The sequence below is a fragment of the Melopsittacus undulatus genome, chromosome 4 (genome assembly GCF_012275295.1).
Source record: "Melopsittacus undulatus isolate bMelUnd1 chromosome 4, bMelUnd1.mat.Z, whole genome shotgun sequence".
In the NCBI taxonomy this organism is placed as follows: Eukaryota; Metazoa; Chordata; class Aves; order Psittaciformes; family Psittaculidae; genus Melopsittacus; species Melopsittacus undulatus.
This window is the reverse complement of record NC_047530.1, coordinates 83,407,794-83,424,115: the sequence shown is the minus strand read 5'-3', so window position 1 is coordinate 83,424,115 and position 16,322 is coordinate 83,407,794. Positions and strand designations below refer to the sequence as shown.

The 16,322-nt window shown below is 38.6% G+C and overlaps 1 protein-coding gene across 2 annotated transcripts; it reads right to left on the bottom strand.

Moving 5' to 3' along the window:
• Nucleotides 1-1,885: 1,885 nt before the first annotated feature.
• CCDC14 (coiled-coil domain containing 14) lies at nucleotides 1,886-11,600 on the bottom strand. Of its 2 annotated transcripts, XM_031053468.2 has the most exons (13): nucleotides 11,524-11,600; nucleotides 10,800-10,855; nucleotides 10,264-10,339; nucleotides 9,510-9,582; nucleotides 9,286-9,426; nucleotides 7,952-8,191; nucleotides 7,767-7,861; nucleotides 6,192-6,765; nucleotides 5,535-5,676; nucleotides 4,859-4,938; nucleotides 4,212-4,430; nucleotides 3,999-4,131; nucleotides 1,886-3,279 (listed from the first exon to the last, which is right to left on the bottom strand). In XM_031053468.2, exons 1-13 carry the CDS (start codon nucleotides 11,548-11,550, stop codon nucleotides 2,295-2,297), a joined length of 2,841 nt encoding a protein of 946 aa, XP_030909328.2. In that variant the 5' UTR covers nucleotides 11,551-11,600; the 3' UTR covers nucleotides 1,886-2,294. The 2 variants fall into 2 exon arrangements, with proteins under 2 accessions (XP_030909328.2, XP_030909329.1); XM_031053469.2 differs by lacking the exons at nucleotides 9,510-9,582; nucleotides 10,264-10,339; nucleotides 10,800-10,855; nucleotides 11,524-11,600 and adding an exon at nucleotides 8,358-8,424 and having other exon boundaries at nucleotides 9,286-9,306.
• Nucleotides 11,601-16,322: the final 4,722 nt, after the last annotated feature.

Genomic DNA, 16,322 nt, shown 5'->3' with positions numbered 1-16,322 from the left:
AGGTCTCCCTTACCCCTTTGTGCCTTTGGTTTCTGTATGAATTAAGCTTGATTTTACTTCCATTTTCCTTTGTATGTTTCATCCATGCAGTAAGTAATAGAGTGAACCTTGCCATCAAACATTGTTAAGTCATGCTTCTATAAATTCATATTGAACCTACTCTATTCACAGAATCCCAAGGGTTGGAAGTGACCTCAAAAGATCATCTAGTCCAACTCCACTGCAAGAGCAGGGTAACCTAGAGTACATCACACAGGAACTTGTCCAGGCGGGCCTTGAATATTTCCAAAGTAGGAGACTCCACAACCCCCCTGGGCAACCTGTTCCCGTGCTCTGTCACTCTCACAGTAAAGAAGTTCTTCCTGATGTTAATGTGGAACATCCTATGCTCCAGTTTACACCCATTGCCCCTTGTTCTATCACTGGATATCACTGAAAAAAGCCTAGCTCCATCATCCTGACACCCACCCTTTACATATGTGTAAACACTGATGAGGTCACCCCTCAGTCTCCTCCAAGCTAAAGAGACCCAGCTCCCTCAGCCTCTCCTCAGAAGGGAGGTGTTCCACTCCTTTAATCATCTTTGTGGCTCTGCGCTGGACTCTTTCAAGCAATTCCCTGTCCTTCTTGAACTGAGGGGCCCAGAACTGGATGCAATATTCCAGATGCGGCCTCACCAAGGCAGAGTGGAGGGGGATGAGAACCTCTCTTGCCCTACTAACCACACCCTTTCTAATGCACCCTAGGATGCCATTTGCCTTCTTGGCCACAAGGGCACATTGCTGGCTCATGGTCATCCTATCCACCAGGACCCCCAGGTCCCTTTCCCCTTCACTACTTTCCAGTAGGTCAACCCCCAACCTGTACTGGTACATGGGGTTGTTCTTCCCCAGATGCAAGACTCTACACTTGCCCTTGTTGAATTTCATCAGGTTTCTCCCCACCCAACTCTCCAGCCTGTCCAGGTCTCGCTGAATGGCAACACAGCCTTCTGGTGTGTCAGCCACTCCTCCCAGTTTAGTGTCATCAGCAAACTTGCTGAGGGTACACTCAGTTCCCTCATCCAGGTCGTTGATGGAAATATTAAACAGCACCGGTCCCAGCACCGACCCCTGAGGGACTCCACTAGTCACAGACCTCCAGCTAGATTCTGTGCCATTGACCACAACTCTCTGCCTTCTTCCTTTCAACCAGTTCTTGATCCACCTCACTACCTGATAGTCAAGCCCACACTTTGTTAGCTTATCTATGAGAATGCTGTGGGAGACAGTATCAAATGCCTTACTGAAATCAAGAAAAACCACATCTACTGCTCTACCATCATCCCTCCACCTAGTTACTTCCTCATAGAAGGATGTAAGATTGGTCAAACATGACTTCCCCCTGGTAAAACCATGTTGGCTGTTCTTAATGACCCCCTCATCCTTGATATGTCTAGAGATGGCATCAAGAATAATTTGTTCCATCACCTTTCCAGCGATGGAGGTAAGGCTGACTGGCCTATAATTACCTGGGTCCTCCTTCTTGCTCTTCTTATTATAACTACTGTAAAATTATTCACCTTTGACAGCGATTCTTTGAGCAACCCTAAACCACTCAATTTTGTGTCAAAAATATTTTTTTTGTGATAAAACCCAATTTGGCAGCTGAATAGAACAGTCGTGTTCACCTGTTTCTTTGATGTAGACACTATTGTTCATTGTGAACCAGAGCAAGGAGCTTGTTTCTTGAAACACAGTCATAACCATGGAAAATAAGTGTGCTTCTAATTTTTGTAACAGCCAAATGATAATGAAATCAAGATTTCTCTTTATCACAATGACTTCAAATCTCTCCCAATGCTGTTCTTACTACTTTGAAAAAGCACACAGAAAAAGCACGCAAGTGTACTTTACCATTTAATAGAAAAACCGTACTGCCAACAGTACACTGGTTTCTTAAACAGCTATAAAGTGCTATTCTAAGAATTAATTTTGCAATTAAGGAATATAAACCTAAGTCATCATTTATGAAAAGACATTTTTCTACACTCAGACCAGTGTGTAGGTCTAAGAATTAATTTTGCAATGAAAGAGTATAAAACCAAGTCATAATTTAGTTATTATATCTAGTTATCTCAAGATGTACACATCAAAAGAAGCAGCACCACAGCTTAATGAGGAACAAATCCCATCCATGATTTAAACAGCTAGGAGACAGTCATTTCATATAAAAAATACAAATACTTGTAGCAGTACCATGCTTATTAATACACTTCAGAAAAAACAAGTGCACCCCATTTTGTTTCCTCATACTCATTGCTTGATCATGCTATTTTGCAGAGTTCTTTGTAACTTAGCTATGTTGGCATCCAAAGCTGCTAAGCTATTCTTAAAGTCCTCTTCATCTCGAGAAGTAAAAGTTGAGTAAGAGGATGCACTCCACTGAGACTTCCCAGATATATCATCAAATGACATGGAACTGAAATCAGCTATTTCACTGCCTTTTTTCTGAGAACTCTCTTTCAGAAATAGCATTGGTATGCAAGGGTATCTACCAGGCTGAGGTTGGTCTGGTTTATCTGTGAAGTCTTTCATAGCTCCTTTTGGAATGCCTGTTGGCCTTATCTGGACTTTTTCTCCTTCTGGCTTCACTTTATCCCCTGTAACTTCAAACGAGTTTTCCATAGTCTTTTTCACATTGTACCCAGCACTTAATTTATCCAGAACAGTTGGATCCTTTGAGATCTCACATCCATTCTGTGGCACAGAGTTAGAAACCTCACAGTGGTAGTCCAACATCTTAGAAGACCCTCTAATTTGGGGGTGCACACCAGTTCTTTCAGAGGTTGGCTGCTGTTTTATAGAGGCACTGCTAGTCAATGCAATATAAACAGTCTCATCCAACTTGTTTTGGTCATCTAGTAAAGTCCCAGAATCACTGGCTGTTTCTGCATCTTGCTTCAGTGAGGTTCGTTGTGTTCTGGGAGTTGATGCTCCTTCTTCTGAGAATGCACTGTTTATTTTATTTCCTTCCACAGCAAACTTTTCACAGGCTAGATTTTGCATTTCTAATTCTCCAATTTTATTTGAGAATTGAGGTTCTGTATCTGTCAAAATATGATCCATTTCTAATTTTTTAAGGTAAGTGATTACTGAAGTACTTCCAGGAAATGGATCAGGTTGCATCTGCTTTTCGTAGTCTTCCAAAAGGGACTGTGAGAGACCTTTTTCAGGTTTGGGTCTAATGTTGTCTGCTGTAAGGTCAGACAGAAGTTTGGCCATACTGCCCTGCAAGGTTCTGTTAAGATAAGATCAATTAATCAGATTTCAAGATAGCCACTAAAAGAAAAAAAAAATATTTAAAAGCTTTTATATAACACCAAAAGTTTAGATTTATCAGACTACAGCAAAGCTAAAATTCTGTTGCTACACATTATAAAACGTAGCATAAATGCAGTGAGCGATGAAATTCAAAGTTTCTTCATTTTTTTTTCTGCAGCTTGGCTCGATGTGCCTATAAAGTAGCCAAAAATAGCACAACCCAATGATGGTCTTGGTCTACCTGCTTTGAGTACTACAAAATGAAACAAACTGGTATCAATAACCTCTTACAAAGCATACAGAAACAGTTATCAAAATCAGTAAGAATGTTTTTCTGAATTATTCTTTCCACTACACCTAGATTAATAAATATATTCTTCTAATTTTCTGCTTTGTACATCAAAAGAAATGAATGCTTAAATGCTTATGTATATAGTATAAACATATACAGATAATAAGACATCACTCTACTACCATCTGGTGGTCAGTGTAGTAATCACAAAACTGTGTGATGTGCCTGAAGTTCTGCTACAGGATCTCAAGTATTGATTAAAAAATATTCTGCCATTCCAATCCGTATAAACAATAAAAAAAGACAGAGAAACACTTTAACTTCCTGTGCACATCTGTTCTAAACATGTGTGTGGGGAAGGGGTGGGGAAAGAAAGGGAAACAAAACACATGAGATGTCAATACCTGGTTAATTCACGCAGTCTGTTAACTTCTGCATCACGCTGACGTAGTGTTATACCCAAAATCTTATTTTCTTTCTCTGAAGCTTCTAGCTTAAACTGAAAGCTCTTCAGGTTTGCTAGTGCCTCTTCCAGTTCTAAAATACCAAGAAGAATTTTCCTTATTATTTAAGTTTTAAAACACTAAATGAAGAATAAAAAAATTCAAAACACCTACCAATCTTGAGCCTGGTAGAATTAATGTCATAATGTTGTTTGTTTTCAAGCAATTCTACTTCTTTATCTTGAATGTTTTTTGCAAGACGTTTATTTTCCTCTTTCTGACTTTCTATTATTTTAAATAGCTCTTCATTTTTAACTTGTAGTGACTCAAGGCCTTTCAGCGATTCTTTCAATTGACTCTGGAGCATGATATTCAAGGACTGCAAGGAAACTACTACCAAAAATAAAACAAAGTTTGTTTTGTGTGGTTTGAATTTCTAAATCTAACGGTGTTTTAAAATAATTTTCGTAATACGAATTTTGCTTATAGATAGAAGGGTTTTTTGAGGCAGCAGGATAAAAGTAAAGCTTTCTTCTTTATTACCTGTCATCTTCATTTTAAGAGGAACAAAAGGAAAGATAATCTGCTCAGCAGCTGAAGAGCTGAGTCTCACTATGTGGAGTCTAAAGAGGCACAACAATACATGCAAATGCAGTCACCTGATTAGAACCACAACACTTAGTTCAGTTAACAGTATGTATTGTGCCCTTTAGTGGTATTTTTTATTTTTATATATATATACACACATATATATATATATATATAAACAAAGCTTTAACAAAAATGCCCCTAACAAGCATCATCTTCTATTAGTACCTTACATTCATAGTTGCAGCTCTGTCCAGATGTCTTCTCACTTGTTTCTTGTTCCCCAAGTTGCTGGTTTAATATTCTGAGTCTCCTATATATGAATTGTGAAAAAGCACAAATTTAGAGAGTTCAGAATAAGTTCAAAACTGCTGTATTTTAAATCAGTTTGGTAAGAAGTTGCTATTGAGAATTAAAGGTCACAATGTTTCAGCAACATAAAAAAGTTTTAATAATGCATTTTTCTTACATTCCTATATTTCTTCAATAAAAAAGACTCTTTTTAAAAGTTCTGGTAAATGACTTTCTGTTCTTAAAACAAAATGCTACCCAGTTATGTATTTGAGAGCTCCCCTGAGAGACATTTTTAACTTTGAGAATCCACTACAAAAAGAATATAAGCAGGCTATCTATCTTACTACTGCAGTTTTCAGAGAGAATGATCCCACCCAAAGGCCCAATAACGATGCAACCGATGCTACTAAAACATTAGTATTAACCAAAGTCTTTATATGTGTGAATTATTTAAACAATACAACCTTACCAACACACTTTCTAATATATAAATACTGCACAGACAAGAATGAAAGCACTGTAACACACATAACAATAAAATATTAAATTCAGAATACCAGTTAGACACTTTAGGTGCATTTGCAGTGCACACAGAATCCTTGACAAGTTACTAACCTACGCAGCTGTGCATTTTCACTCCTGAGAGGCTGTAAAGCTAGTGCTATTTCAGCTTGCACATTTGTACTTCCCACTACAGCTGGGAGCGATGATACACAGTCTTCAATTTCACTCATCAACCTTAACATTTCCAAATCATCTGCAAGAGGTGAGGGGAAATAAAAGACATATAAACCTGTAATATGACCGTAATATTTTATGTAAGACTAAGTAGTCTATAAAGTGACATAGCAGTATCAACTTTTTTCCATGAATACCTCCTCTTTATTTTAACTATATTTGTTTATGCACAATTGTTAAGCTTGACTATGAAAACTATGCTTTAGGTTCTGGATAAATCACAGCCCACCATCTCTCTGACCAACCTGGTGGGACGGCTGTTGCAATCTGTCTACACTGATCCCTTTCACAGGGGAAAACAGTGTATATGAAATGAAAACATTTATTCTAGATGTTACAAAAATGTTAAAATACTCCAAAAATAATTTCATACTTATCCAGAGCAAAATACAAAGCTATAGCAGTTGTGGAAAGCCACTGTAAGATGTCACATATCAGACATGTACCATTTTCAAAAAACTGAAGGGCTCATTCAACACAACTCTTGTGTTATTTGTATGTAATCAATCTACTACATAATGACAGTGTCCTCACCTTGCTCTGTTATCAGTGCTCTGAGCTCTCCCAGGAGATATTTTACAGTCTTAACTTGATGGGCTGTTTCTTCTGGACTTTCTTCTCTACATTTTGGAACTTCATTCACAGAACTTGTCTTGAAGCTTGCATCTCTCACTGAGGGTACATCAAGTACATTCAACTCATCTTTGTCGACCATGTCCTCACTGCGTTCTTCAGAAGTATCCTCCTCCTCATTACTTGAAGCATTATGTTTTGCTTTACAATGACAATGGCACTTCTGTTCAGCCCTGCCGTTCATCACTTTATGTGATTGTAACAGGGCCAGGTGAGCTTGTATGCATCGAATCAAATCTACTTCTTTCATCTGTTGTTTGTGGTTTGGGATCATCTCTCTGTCAGAAGATGATGGGATCAGTGCAGGCACTGTAGAGTTACTTGATACACCTGATGCTATACAAGGGATCACACTACGATGAGCAGCAGCAGACTGTATTTGCACAGCAGTAGTAGAAGCAGCAGAAACTACTGGGCAAACCACAGGTCCTCCCATCTTTGGAATACATTGATTGTCACTGTCTACAGGAACATCCTACATAAAGAATATTTCTATTAAAAAAAATAACATGATTCTTTTTTAAAATTTAAAAATAAAAACCAAACAAAACAAAACACTACCTTTGACTCCACACAGTCTTGCTCAATTCTTTACTAATTATAATAGCAACTAGAACTCATTCATTGCATAATTTCCCAGTATCGTAAGGAGCAATTAAATTGCAAATCTAGTTTAATAACCTTTATCTTAAATATTATTGGCAACATTAAAGCACTATTCTTTTACAGCTGTTCTGTATAGACAAAGCCTCAGCAGTGTTATGTTGATTTTTTTTTCATTATGAACACTCATTTCTTGAATCAAAGCAGAATATGGAAGAAATAAAAGACAACACTGTTACCTTTCAATATTTTAATTAGATGAACTTCTTAAAAGTCAAGAACAGCACTAGCTATATATGGACTGCCTGCAGATGGAAGGTAAGTCTACAGTCTTACAGTTTCAAGGTGCAAGCCCTTTACCACATTTCCCAAGGTGGTAGTTGGTACTCTTCATTAGTTCTATGCTATACCCTGAAATGTACAAGTATTTTAAAATGGTACTCAAAGATATTACAGTTTCTGAAGAAATAACCAATTTGATTATTGGCAAGGAAATCTACATATGAAACATGATTTCTTTTATCAGGATTTGGTTAATAATACTAAATGTGCATTACTGAGAATTATTAACAGTAATTAATTATTTCCTGCACCTTCAATATTTGCTGTCCATTACAGAATTCACCATGAAAAACAATCGGCACTTGAAATGCTTCTACTTTCATTTTTGGTGTCTATATAAAATGATTTTAAATAGCAGTATTTTCTCTCATTACTTATTCAGTTCACCACTAGAGGTTGAAATACGCAAATATTTTCTTTAAGGAAAATTGTTACATATACCCAAGAAAACCCATGCACTTTACTGCACGCATAAACAGGCAGTGCTAATTTTAAATGCTTACTAATAGTCAGAATCAAGCTTTTACTTACTGACTGAGTAGATAAGGGATGAGCTGCATGCTGAAGGGTCAGAGCTGATGTGCAAGTAGGCAATTGATAATTAAAAGCTGTAGCATTTTGGCATCCTAAAAGAAAATGACACTAACCTATCAGTGCAATTTTTGGCAAGATTTATACAGCAAAATAGAGGGCTCTACATTCTTAGTTCTACTAACCGTGATTTGAGGTAGGAAAAGGAGTTACAGGAGGAGTTTTGCTACTGTTGTGTGGTGGTTGGCCAGTTATAAGAGACATCTGAGTTTGCACATGCTCACACAGTTTCTGATGCAACACAGGAGAGTGTTGACTGCAAGGCGAGTGAATTGGTTGAATCACCTGGCTCTTTGCTGCACTGGGAAGTTCCCTCTCAGTAGAAGGTGTAGTGGATGAGGCAAGTTTTCTATTTGATATTGGCACTGTAGAGAAAGAAAAAACAACAAAAAAAAAAAACAACAGCTGAAGCTAGCCATCTTCTTGTTCTATATAAACCCACTGTGTTGACAGGCAGATTGTGGCAGGTTCCTTTGAAAAAGAAAAGCAAAAGTTTCTACAGCCTACAATTCCAGTCAGATTTTTACTCACCAGCAAATTAATCCATCGTTTCTTATTTCCAGACAGAACAACCTAAACCAGTTGGACAAACAGCTGTCTTTGAAGGAAACAGAGAGACTTAATCCTACAAAATGTTAGTTCTAAACCACAATTTTAAAAATCTCTGCTTAGCTGCCTCCTAGCTTTTAAACAATTTGGAATAGCCCATGCCAAAGCACTTTTCAAAATTAATTTTTTTACGTTGGGTATAATTAAAACTATTTTTACAGTGCTGGAAAGATACCAGCTATGCACCCACCTTCCACAACTCACAAAATGGACATTCTGCTACACATGTAGTCTACAGGCCCCTCCTGTCTACTGGAATAGAAATTACACGAAAGAAATTGGGTGGAGAATCGGAGAAATGCTAAGAAAAATTGAAATATTTCAACTGAGAGCAACCTGACCTGCAGCACTCCATCCACCTTTCTATTTAAACACTCTGGCCACTAAGCCATTTGAGTTCTTACTATTTATTGCAACACTTCCCTGCTTCCAGAAACTGATCTTTGAGAAAAGCCTGCTGGACACCTAACTCCGGGACAGTTTATAGCTGTGTGTCCCAAACAGAGACTAAGCACTCTAATGCTTCACTGTCCAAAAGAAAAAAGACATGGGTATTATCAGTCTCCTCTACACTTCTACCAGCTAAACTTGATGATGTTGGTGTTTGTAAACACACTTGATTTTCCTCCCTGCACATGAAGATCAAACACTTGTGAGTTTTAGTAACTATTTAGTAAACATTTAAGGTTTCTAAAAGGCAATGAGCAATATTACATCCTTCTGTAGATTTAGCCATGGATCATCCTATAACAAATGACAACAATTACCTGACACCTTGTTCTTGAGATGCAAGTTGAGAAGTCTCTCAATCTTGTTTGAGAAAAAAGCAAGCCCAAGAAAGCCCACTTACCGATGTCTTTTCGGATGTGGGCAGAAGTAATGTTTTTTTTCAACCCTTTCTTCTTGGAAGTATTTCCTTTAGTTAGCAAAGGCTTGGAAGTAATTTTCATTGAAGTACTTTTCCCAGCTTGTTTATGCATAGTCTCCCTTCCTAGTATTAGTTGAAAGAAAACTAGTCAACAAACCAAAACAGACTTACAAAAAATAAAAACATAAATTTTCAATAGGTATAACCTGTGGTCTCGCTTTGTAAGATATTCTTCAGTAAGGCTGCACAACGATCTAGTCCATTATGAATAGTATCAACCTGCACAAAGAATACTGCAGTCAGAAAAGACTCCTTTCAGTAAACCAAGATACTATTTTACAGGGGAGTGCTCCCCACACTGTCACCTGAAAAAGAGCAACTGATAACCAACAAAAATATGTCATGTTGCATGGGTTATTTTTTAATTATAAGCAAGTTTACAAACATCCAAATTTTGCAAAATAGCTGTGTTGCTGCACACATGACTATTTGCTGGATTTTATGCTTTGGTAATTGATTGTATATGATTTTATCCAATTTCCATGTACAATTAAGCTATTACCTACAGTCTTTCTGTTTGGGAGATAACTGACTTAACACTACACAAAAAACTGCACTGCAACACTTACTCCATGCAACTCCCTCTTCTCAGCACAAAACCTAAGAAATATGGTTATATTTCTCCCAGGGCCAGCCCTTGTCTGTAAACAGTGCATTTGCAAAATATATCCTCTGCCTTAATGAGATTTGTCAGAGCCAAACTCACTGCACACAAAGCTAACTTGCTTGTGTCTGCAAGATGCAGTGTAGAGATGCTCTTGCTTCGCACTGCAGGAACTATTTCTAGTACAGATGCAGTAGTATCTAAATTAACACATTTTCTTTCTATTATTCCAAGTATTCTGATTTCCCTTCTCTTTAAAGAGCAGACATGACTGTATTAAAAAGTCATCTAGTTACCTGATTGCCAAAGTCCGTGGAATAGACAGAGTATCCAGAATCCACATCAGAATAACATCCTTTTCTTAAGCCACACCTGAATAAGTCAAATTCACTATTTATATCACCTTAATATGCAGCAAAGTAAAAAATTTACTTTATTCAATAATACAAGCTAAAGTAAATCAATTTTATCTAGAAACAAAACAACTTTCTCTTTCTGAACACTCTGCATTGCTGCAACAAGCATTTAACAAATATTAACAGCTTATGTCAAATGGGAATTCATTCTTTACTCAACAGTCTCACATATGGCTAATAAGTATAAATATTCAATATTTTATAAATAAAACATGCAGAGAAAGTCAACCCTGTGTTTCTACAGACAAATTTCTACTCAGTTTGTCGTCTCATGAGCTGCTTAGAACCCGGCCTTGCCACTGAAAACATATTCTGATATATACAAAGAATTTCTGGCTTGTTGTGAGCTATGGTAAGTATAAGGTTCCCAAACACCCAAACGTATGTTGTCTTAGCACTCATGATTAAGTTCTTACTGTTTTCTTCCATTTGCTAATTTAGCTGCTCCTGTTAGCCTTCCAGAAGACAGTACCTGTTGATTACAGAAACATACCCCGATTTTCATAAAGTACTTTCACAGAATAATTCAAGATTACCACTACCCACCAATTCCAAAGACTTTTGACAAGGCAGAGCAGTTAAAAGACAATTTACTCCTCTCAGACCAAGAAGGGAGACCACTGATGGAGTTATAAACCGAGTCTTATAGTTTTCTTTTCACAAAACATACATTTACAGCATGAAGATTTAATAAACGCCACAGCATTCTACAGATATGCTAAATCACTTTTACAAGGCCAAAGGCTGGCATACGAACATACATCCCAGACTGAAACTGAGCTCGATAAATATACACCTGAGCTCTGGGGAATTTAAGCATGAACTACGGTCCCAGCACAAACCTCGGGCACACCAAGTCCGAAGAACCCCAGAGCAGTGAGCTCGCTGCGACACACACAAACACGCTGAGCCCCACACAAACACGCTGAGCCCTGAGGAAAGGCTGTTGGGCTCAGCTCAGGAAAGCAAAGCCAGTGCCGGAGGGCCCCACTGCCCCCTCAGCAGTCTTTCGGCTGACCGCGAGCCCCGCAGTCGGCGGGGACACCTCTCGCCCTGCTCCGAGCGAACCAGGAGTGTAACGAGACCCCTGAGGAGAAGCCGAGCCCTCAGGCTGACTCCAATCCGCACACATACACACACCTTACAAGACCGCGACTCGCTCGCCATAACCTCAGCACCGACCGCTGGAGGGGCGGGACCACTCACTGCCCCGCTCGGCTCCCTCTCACGCAGGCCAATCCCGAGCCTGCCTGGCTGACGGACGGGACGGCCGTTACAGAGGGACGGGGCTAACACCTCCCCCCTGCGCGCCGGCGGCAGCTGGGGCGGGAAGGAGAAGGAGCCGCGTTAAAGGAGCGCGATCAGGGATTGGCGAAGAATGAGCGCCGGGGAGCCAATCGGAGGAGAGAATAAGGAGTGGGCGGGGGTAAAGCGCGCCGTGCGGATGTCAGTCACTGTGGCCTGTGGTGGGTTGGGGGTAGTCGGTTGGTCTCAGAGAATGAGAGCGTCAGCTAGGCTGGAAAAGACATTTGAGATCACCAGTCCAACCCTTTACCCCAGGGCAGATAAATAATATCACTGAGGGCCTCATCTACACGGTTTTTGAACACTTCCAGGGATGGTGATTCCACCACTGCTCTGGGCAGCTGGTACCTGATTATGCTTTCTGTGAAGAAATATTTCCTAATATCCAACCTAAACCTCCCCTGGCACAGACTGAGGCCGTTATCTCTTGTCCTATCATTTGATACTTAGGAGAAGAGACTGACTCCACCTCACTACATCTTCCTTTCAGGTAGTTGTAAAGAGCAATAAGGTCCCCCCGAGCCTTCTCTTTTCCAGACTGAACACTCCAAGGTCCCTCAGCTGTCCCTCATAAGATTTACTCTCCAGGCCCTTCACCGGTTTTATTGACCTTTTCTGGACCTGCTCTAGCAGTGTCTCTCTTGTAGTGAGAGGCCCAGAACTGAACACAGTGTTCTAGGTATGGCCCCACAAGTTCTAGGTACAGGAGGATTCAGGACTCAGCTTTCCCACCTTGTCCCCGCTGAGAAGCCCCTCATCTGCCCCTCCACTTCATAAGGGAAAAGTCAACTCCCTTGGCTAGGTCTTCCCTTCCCAATGCTGTCCTCACAAGGCATGCTCCCTGGTGCCTTATGGATCTTTTGTGAACAACAGGGCCTGTGGAGCAGAGGTTCTGTGCACTCATAAAATACATGGAAAAGTGGGCCGTGCAGGTGAGTGGGCTGTCCTGAAGGAAAAGTAGGGCATCACAAGGGATACTCCTGATAAAACTACCTCAGGGCCTCTGCTTGCTTGTACAGTCCATGTCCTGCAAGTCCTCAGGGGCACAAAAGCTAAAAGCAGGAACTGTTTATACTCTGTGTACAGGCTAAACCTGGCAGTCCTTTATTCTCCACTCTGGCTTTCAGCTAGTGTTAAATGTTCTCTGGCAATTCCTTAAAACATGTACATGGATCATAAAGGATGGTGCCTCAGGTTTCACACACACACTGAGTGGAATATTAGTATTCTGTATACCTTAATTTTTATTAGCTGAATAAATAGACCTTCTGAAAACATATCATTGAAAGCAATTACATTTACTCAGGCTGAAATCGTGGTTACATTACTATGTTATTAAGAGTGCTATAGCAGAAGTGCCTATAAATATTCAACATCTGTGCTCTCCCAGTGTGTAAATTGTATTGTTATTAGGTATTACTGTTAATATTTGCACTAAAACTATGCTCAACTTGAATTGAAATTATATTATGAAGATATTTATTTGGGAAAAACAACCCAACCAACAACAACAAACCAAAAAAAAAAAGAAGCCTCAACAGAAGGGTTTTCTGGCAAGAATTTGGAGACTGCTTCATTTTTTCTCTTTGAAAAATTTTAAATAAGATCACTATAATAGAAGAACAGCTGAATTCTGTTCCTTAAAGAACATCTAGTTCTTTAGAATGACCTTACAGATCATCTACTTCCAACACCTCTGCCATGAGCAGGGACACCTTCCACTAGACCAGATTGCTGGAGGCCTTGTCTAACCTGGCCTTGAACCCTGCCAGTGATGGAGCATTCACAGCTTCTGTGGGCAGCCTGTTCCAGTGTCTCACCACTCTCACAGTAAAGAACTTCTTCTTTATATCTAACCTAAATCTGCCCTGTTTAAGTTTGAACCCTTCCTGAAGGATGGAATATAAACTAGAAAAATGGAAAAAGATGAAAAGAGCTCAGAAAGATGTGTGGCAACTATCAAACCAGTGTCGGAACCATTGATAGGCTTTTTCCTGAAGGGGGTTTATGGAAGTTTATAGGTAAATTGAACTCATAGATGCAATTGAAATAGATGTAAGTGCAGTAATTTATATAGTTAAGGAAGAATTATGCCAAGTTGTTTAGCAACAAGTGACAAATATAAAAAACACAGTCCCTCCCAAAATACAATCCCATCCTTTCATTTAACATATTAGAGGACACAGTGGAGCAACACTTCATTTTTTCATCAAAAGGAAAATTAATAGAGAAGGCCATCAAGTTCCATTCTTGTCAACTGAACCATACTGAGACTATAAATGAAATAGCAAGATTGCCTTATAAATAAACCAAAATGCAACTATAAAGACAAAAAAAACCATAAATAATTGAAATTCTCATGAGGTCACTGACCTCCAAATGGTCAGTCCTTCAAGAAAAGTATAAGCTATCAAGAGATAAAACAGTTAGCTATCAGAAGAGTTAGATATTTTTTCTGACACTGGCATTCTTCATTGAAACATGAGTGGGGAGTTACTGATTATCTCTGGAACTGTCTGGTTGTTATGGTAAAATTGTGATAAAAAAAAAGCTTATTCCTTGTCTTACAAACTGAAATGCTTCAATGCCACGTGCTGTATTCATACATATGATTACATTGTTATTCATACTCATGATCAAGCTTGTTTCAGAGGAAAAATTACTTTCCATTTCATTCCATTTTGTTGAAATAATTTAATCTTTTCTTTCTGTTTGACAGACAGCTAACATTCCCCAAACATTTCCAGGGATATGGTTTTGATTGTGTCTGAGGCCAGATTTGCTCTGCCTTTGGGAAAGCAAACTGTGGCCGTCTTCCGGGTTCCAACACTATTTGGTGTAGAAATAATGCTAAAGGCAAAAGAAACCCAAAACAAGCCAACCGACCAACCAACCAACCAAAAAACAATGTGACAAATGCAACATAAATAGAAGTTTAATGATAAGCAGAATTTCCATGATTTATCTCAAATTTGATGCTGTGCCATATCTAAAGAATTAGTTTATGTAAAGAAATAAGGATTACACTGTTGTTAGTGATGATGAATAATGTATTATTTTTACAGCTACCATACAATGATGTCCAATTAGTGGAACAGAACAAAGTGTGAAGTGGGATATGACACCTTAACACAAGCTGTCATGCATTGGACTTTCTAGTGGACATAATTTAGGCAATAAAGACAGGACCAGTGCAATGCAGGACAAAAAACACATGTAGAGGAAAAGGCTTAAATCAATAACCAGGAAAAAAACGGCCTGAATGATGAATAATTAAAACATATACGTAGTTGTATTTGCAGTCTTAGTGCTTGAGGATCTATCCATGTTGCATGAAGCGTCACTGAAAATAACACTGAAAATTACCCTAGATAATTTCCTGTTTAAGTTAAAATACCAAGGTGATACAGCAAACTTTATACAAGACTGATATGCTTAATAATGACAAAAAAATAAATATACTTGGAACATAGCTTTTGAGGACCAAATATTTTTGTGGGGATGATTCTCAGATGAAGTAAAAAAAGTCTTTTGTTTCAGGAAGGAGAGAAAACAAACAAAAGGAAGCTAGTAAAGGCAAGAGAAGACATTTGCCAAATAATCAAGTTTCATCAGAAAATGGGGCTTTTTCAGTACCTACTTAGGAAAACCAAGTCGTGCTCTCATTCAGTGTAAGTTCTGGAAGTCTTCTGCTACCAGTACTAATAAGGTCTACTGTTTTAAGTAAGTACCAACTAAGCATGATCAAGCACTAGCACAAAATAATATTAAGCTTTCCTCTGAATACGTTATAACCAAAACTTTGTGTTGTCTTAACAAGGGAGTGTTTTACAAAATAAGGCTCTTTTTTTGTGAGACAAGTAGGCCAAGAATATCAATGATAACTATTCTGGAAGATGCCCAGACTCCCATAAATGTATACTTAAGGAATAAAGCTACAACTTAATTAATGGAAAGAGAATGAACAGCTTTTTAATTTACCCACCTATCCTTCAGTCTATGTATAACAAACAGAAAGGGGAGATGAATAGCACTGATTATGTACTTAAGAATACAACCTGCAGAAACCAAGTACTTCATTTGTCAAAGACAGGCTTAAGGGATGTCTTGATCACAGTAAAGGTACTATTAGAGGAAGCAGAAATTTAGTAGAGAACATTTCAGTTTGATAGGCAAAGACATAATGAGGAGATTAAGCTGGATACTATGGACCCTAGAAGTCTGATGCAATTATAAAATATATTTGAAAATAATGTACAGAGTGTTCTACTAGATTTTCAATGTCTCAGTCATTGATAGGCTTTAGTTCATACGTATTGAAAGCTACAGCAGGACTCACTGCATGGAAGACCTGTGTGGTTCAGAAGACTTGCCATCAAATTTTGATTTTGTGATGTATTCCGAATGAACAGGTGTATAAGCCATTAATTTCTTTCCCTAATACATAAATATAATGGGAAAAGTCAAAACCAATTAGCTATAGTTTGTCCCCATTTAAGTGAAGAATTTATGCAGAGCACATTAAATGCTCTTTACCTTGAGAAGCTCTCACCACAAGGACGATATTGTAAGGGTATTGAATTATGACTTGTAGGAAACATCACTAAGATTCAAGTTGTTTTGACCTTGCTGAG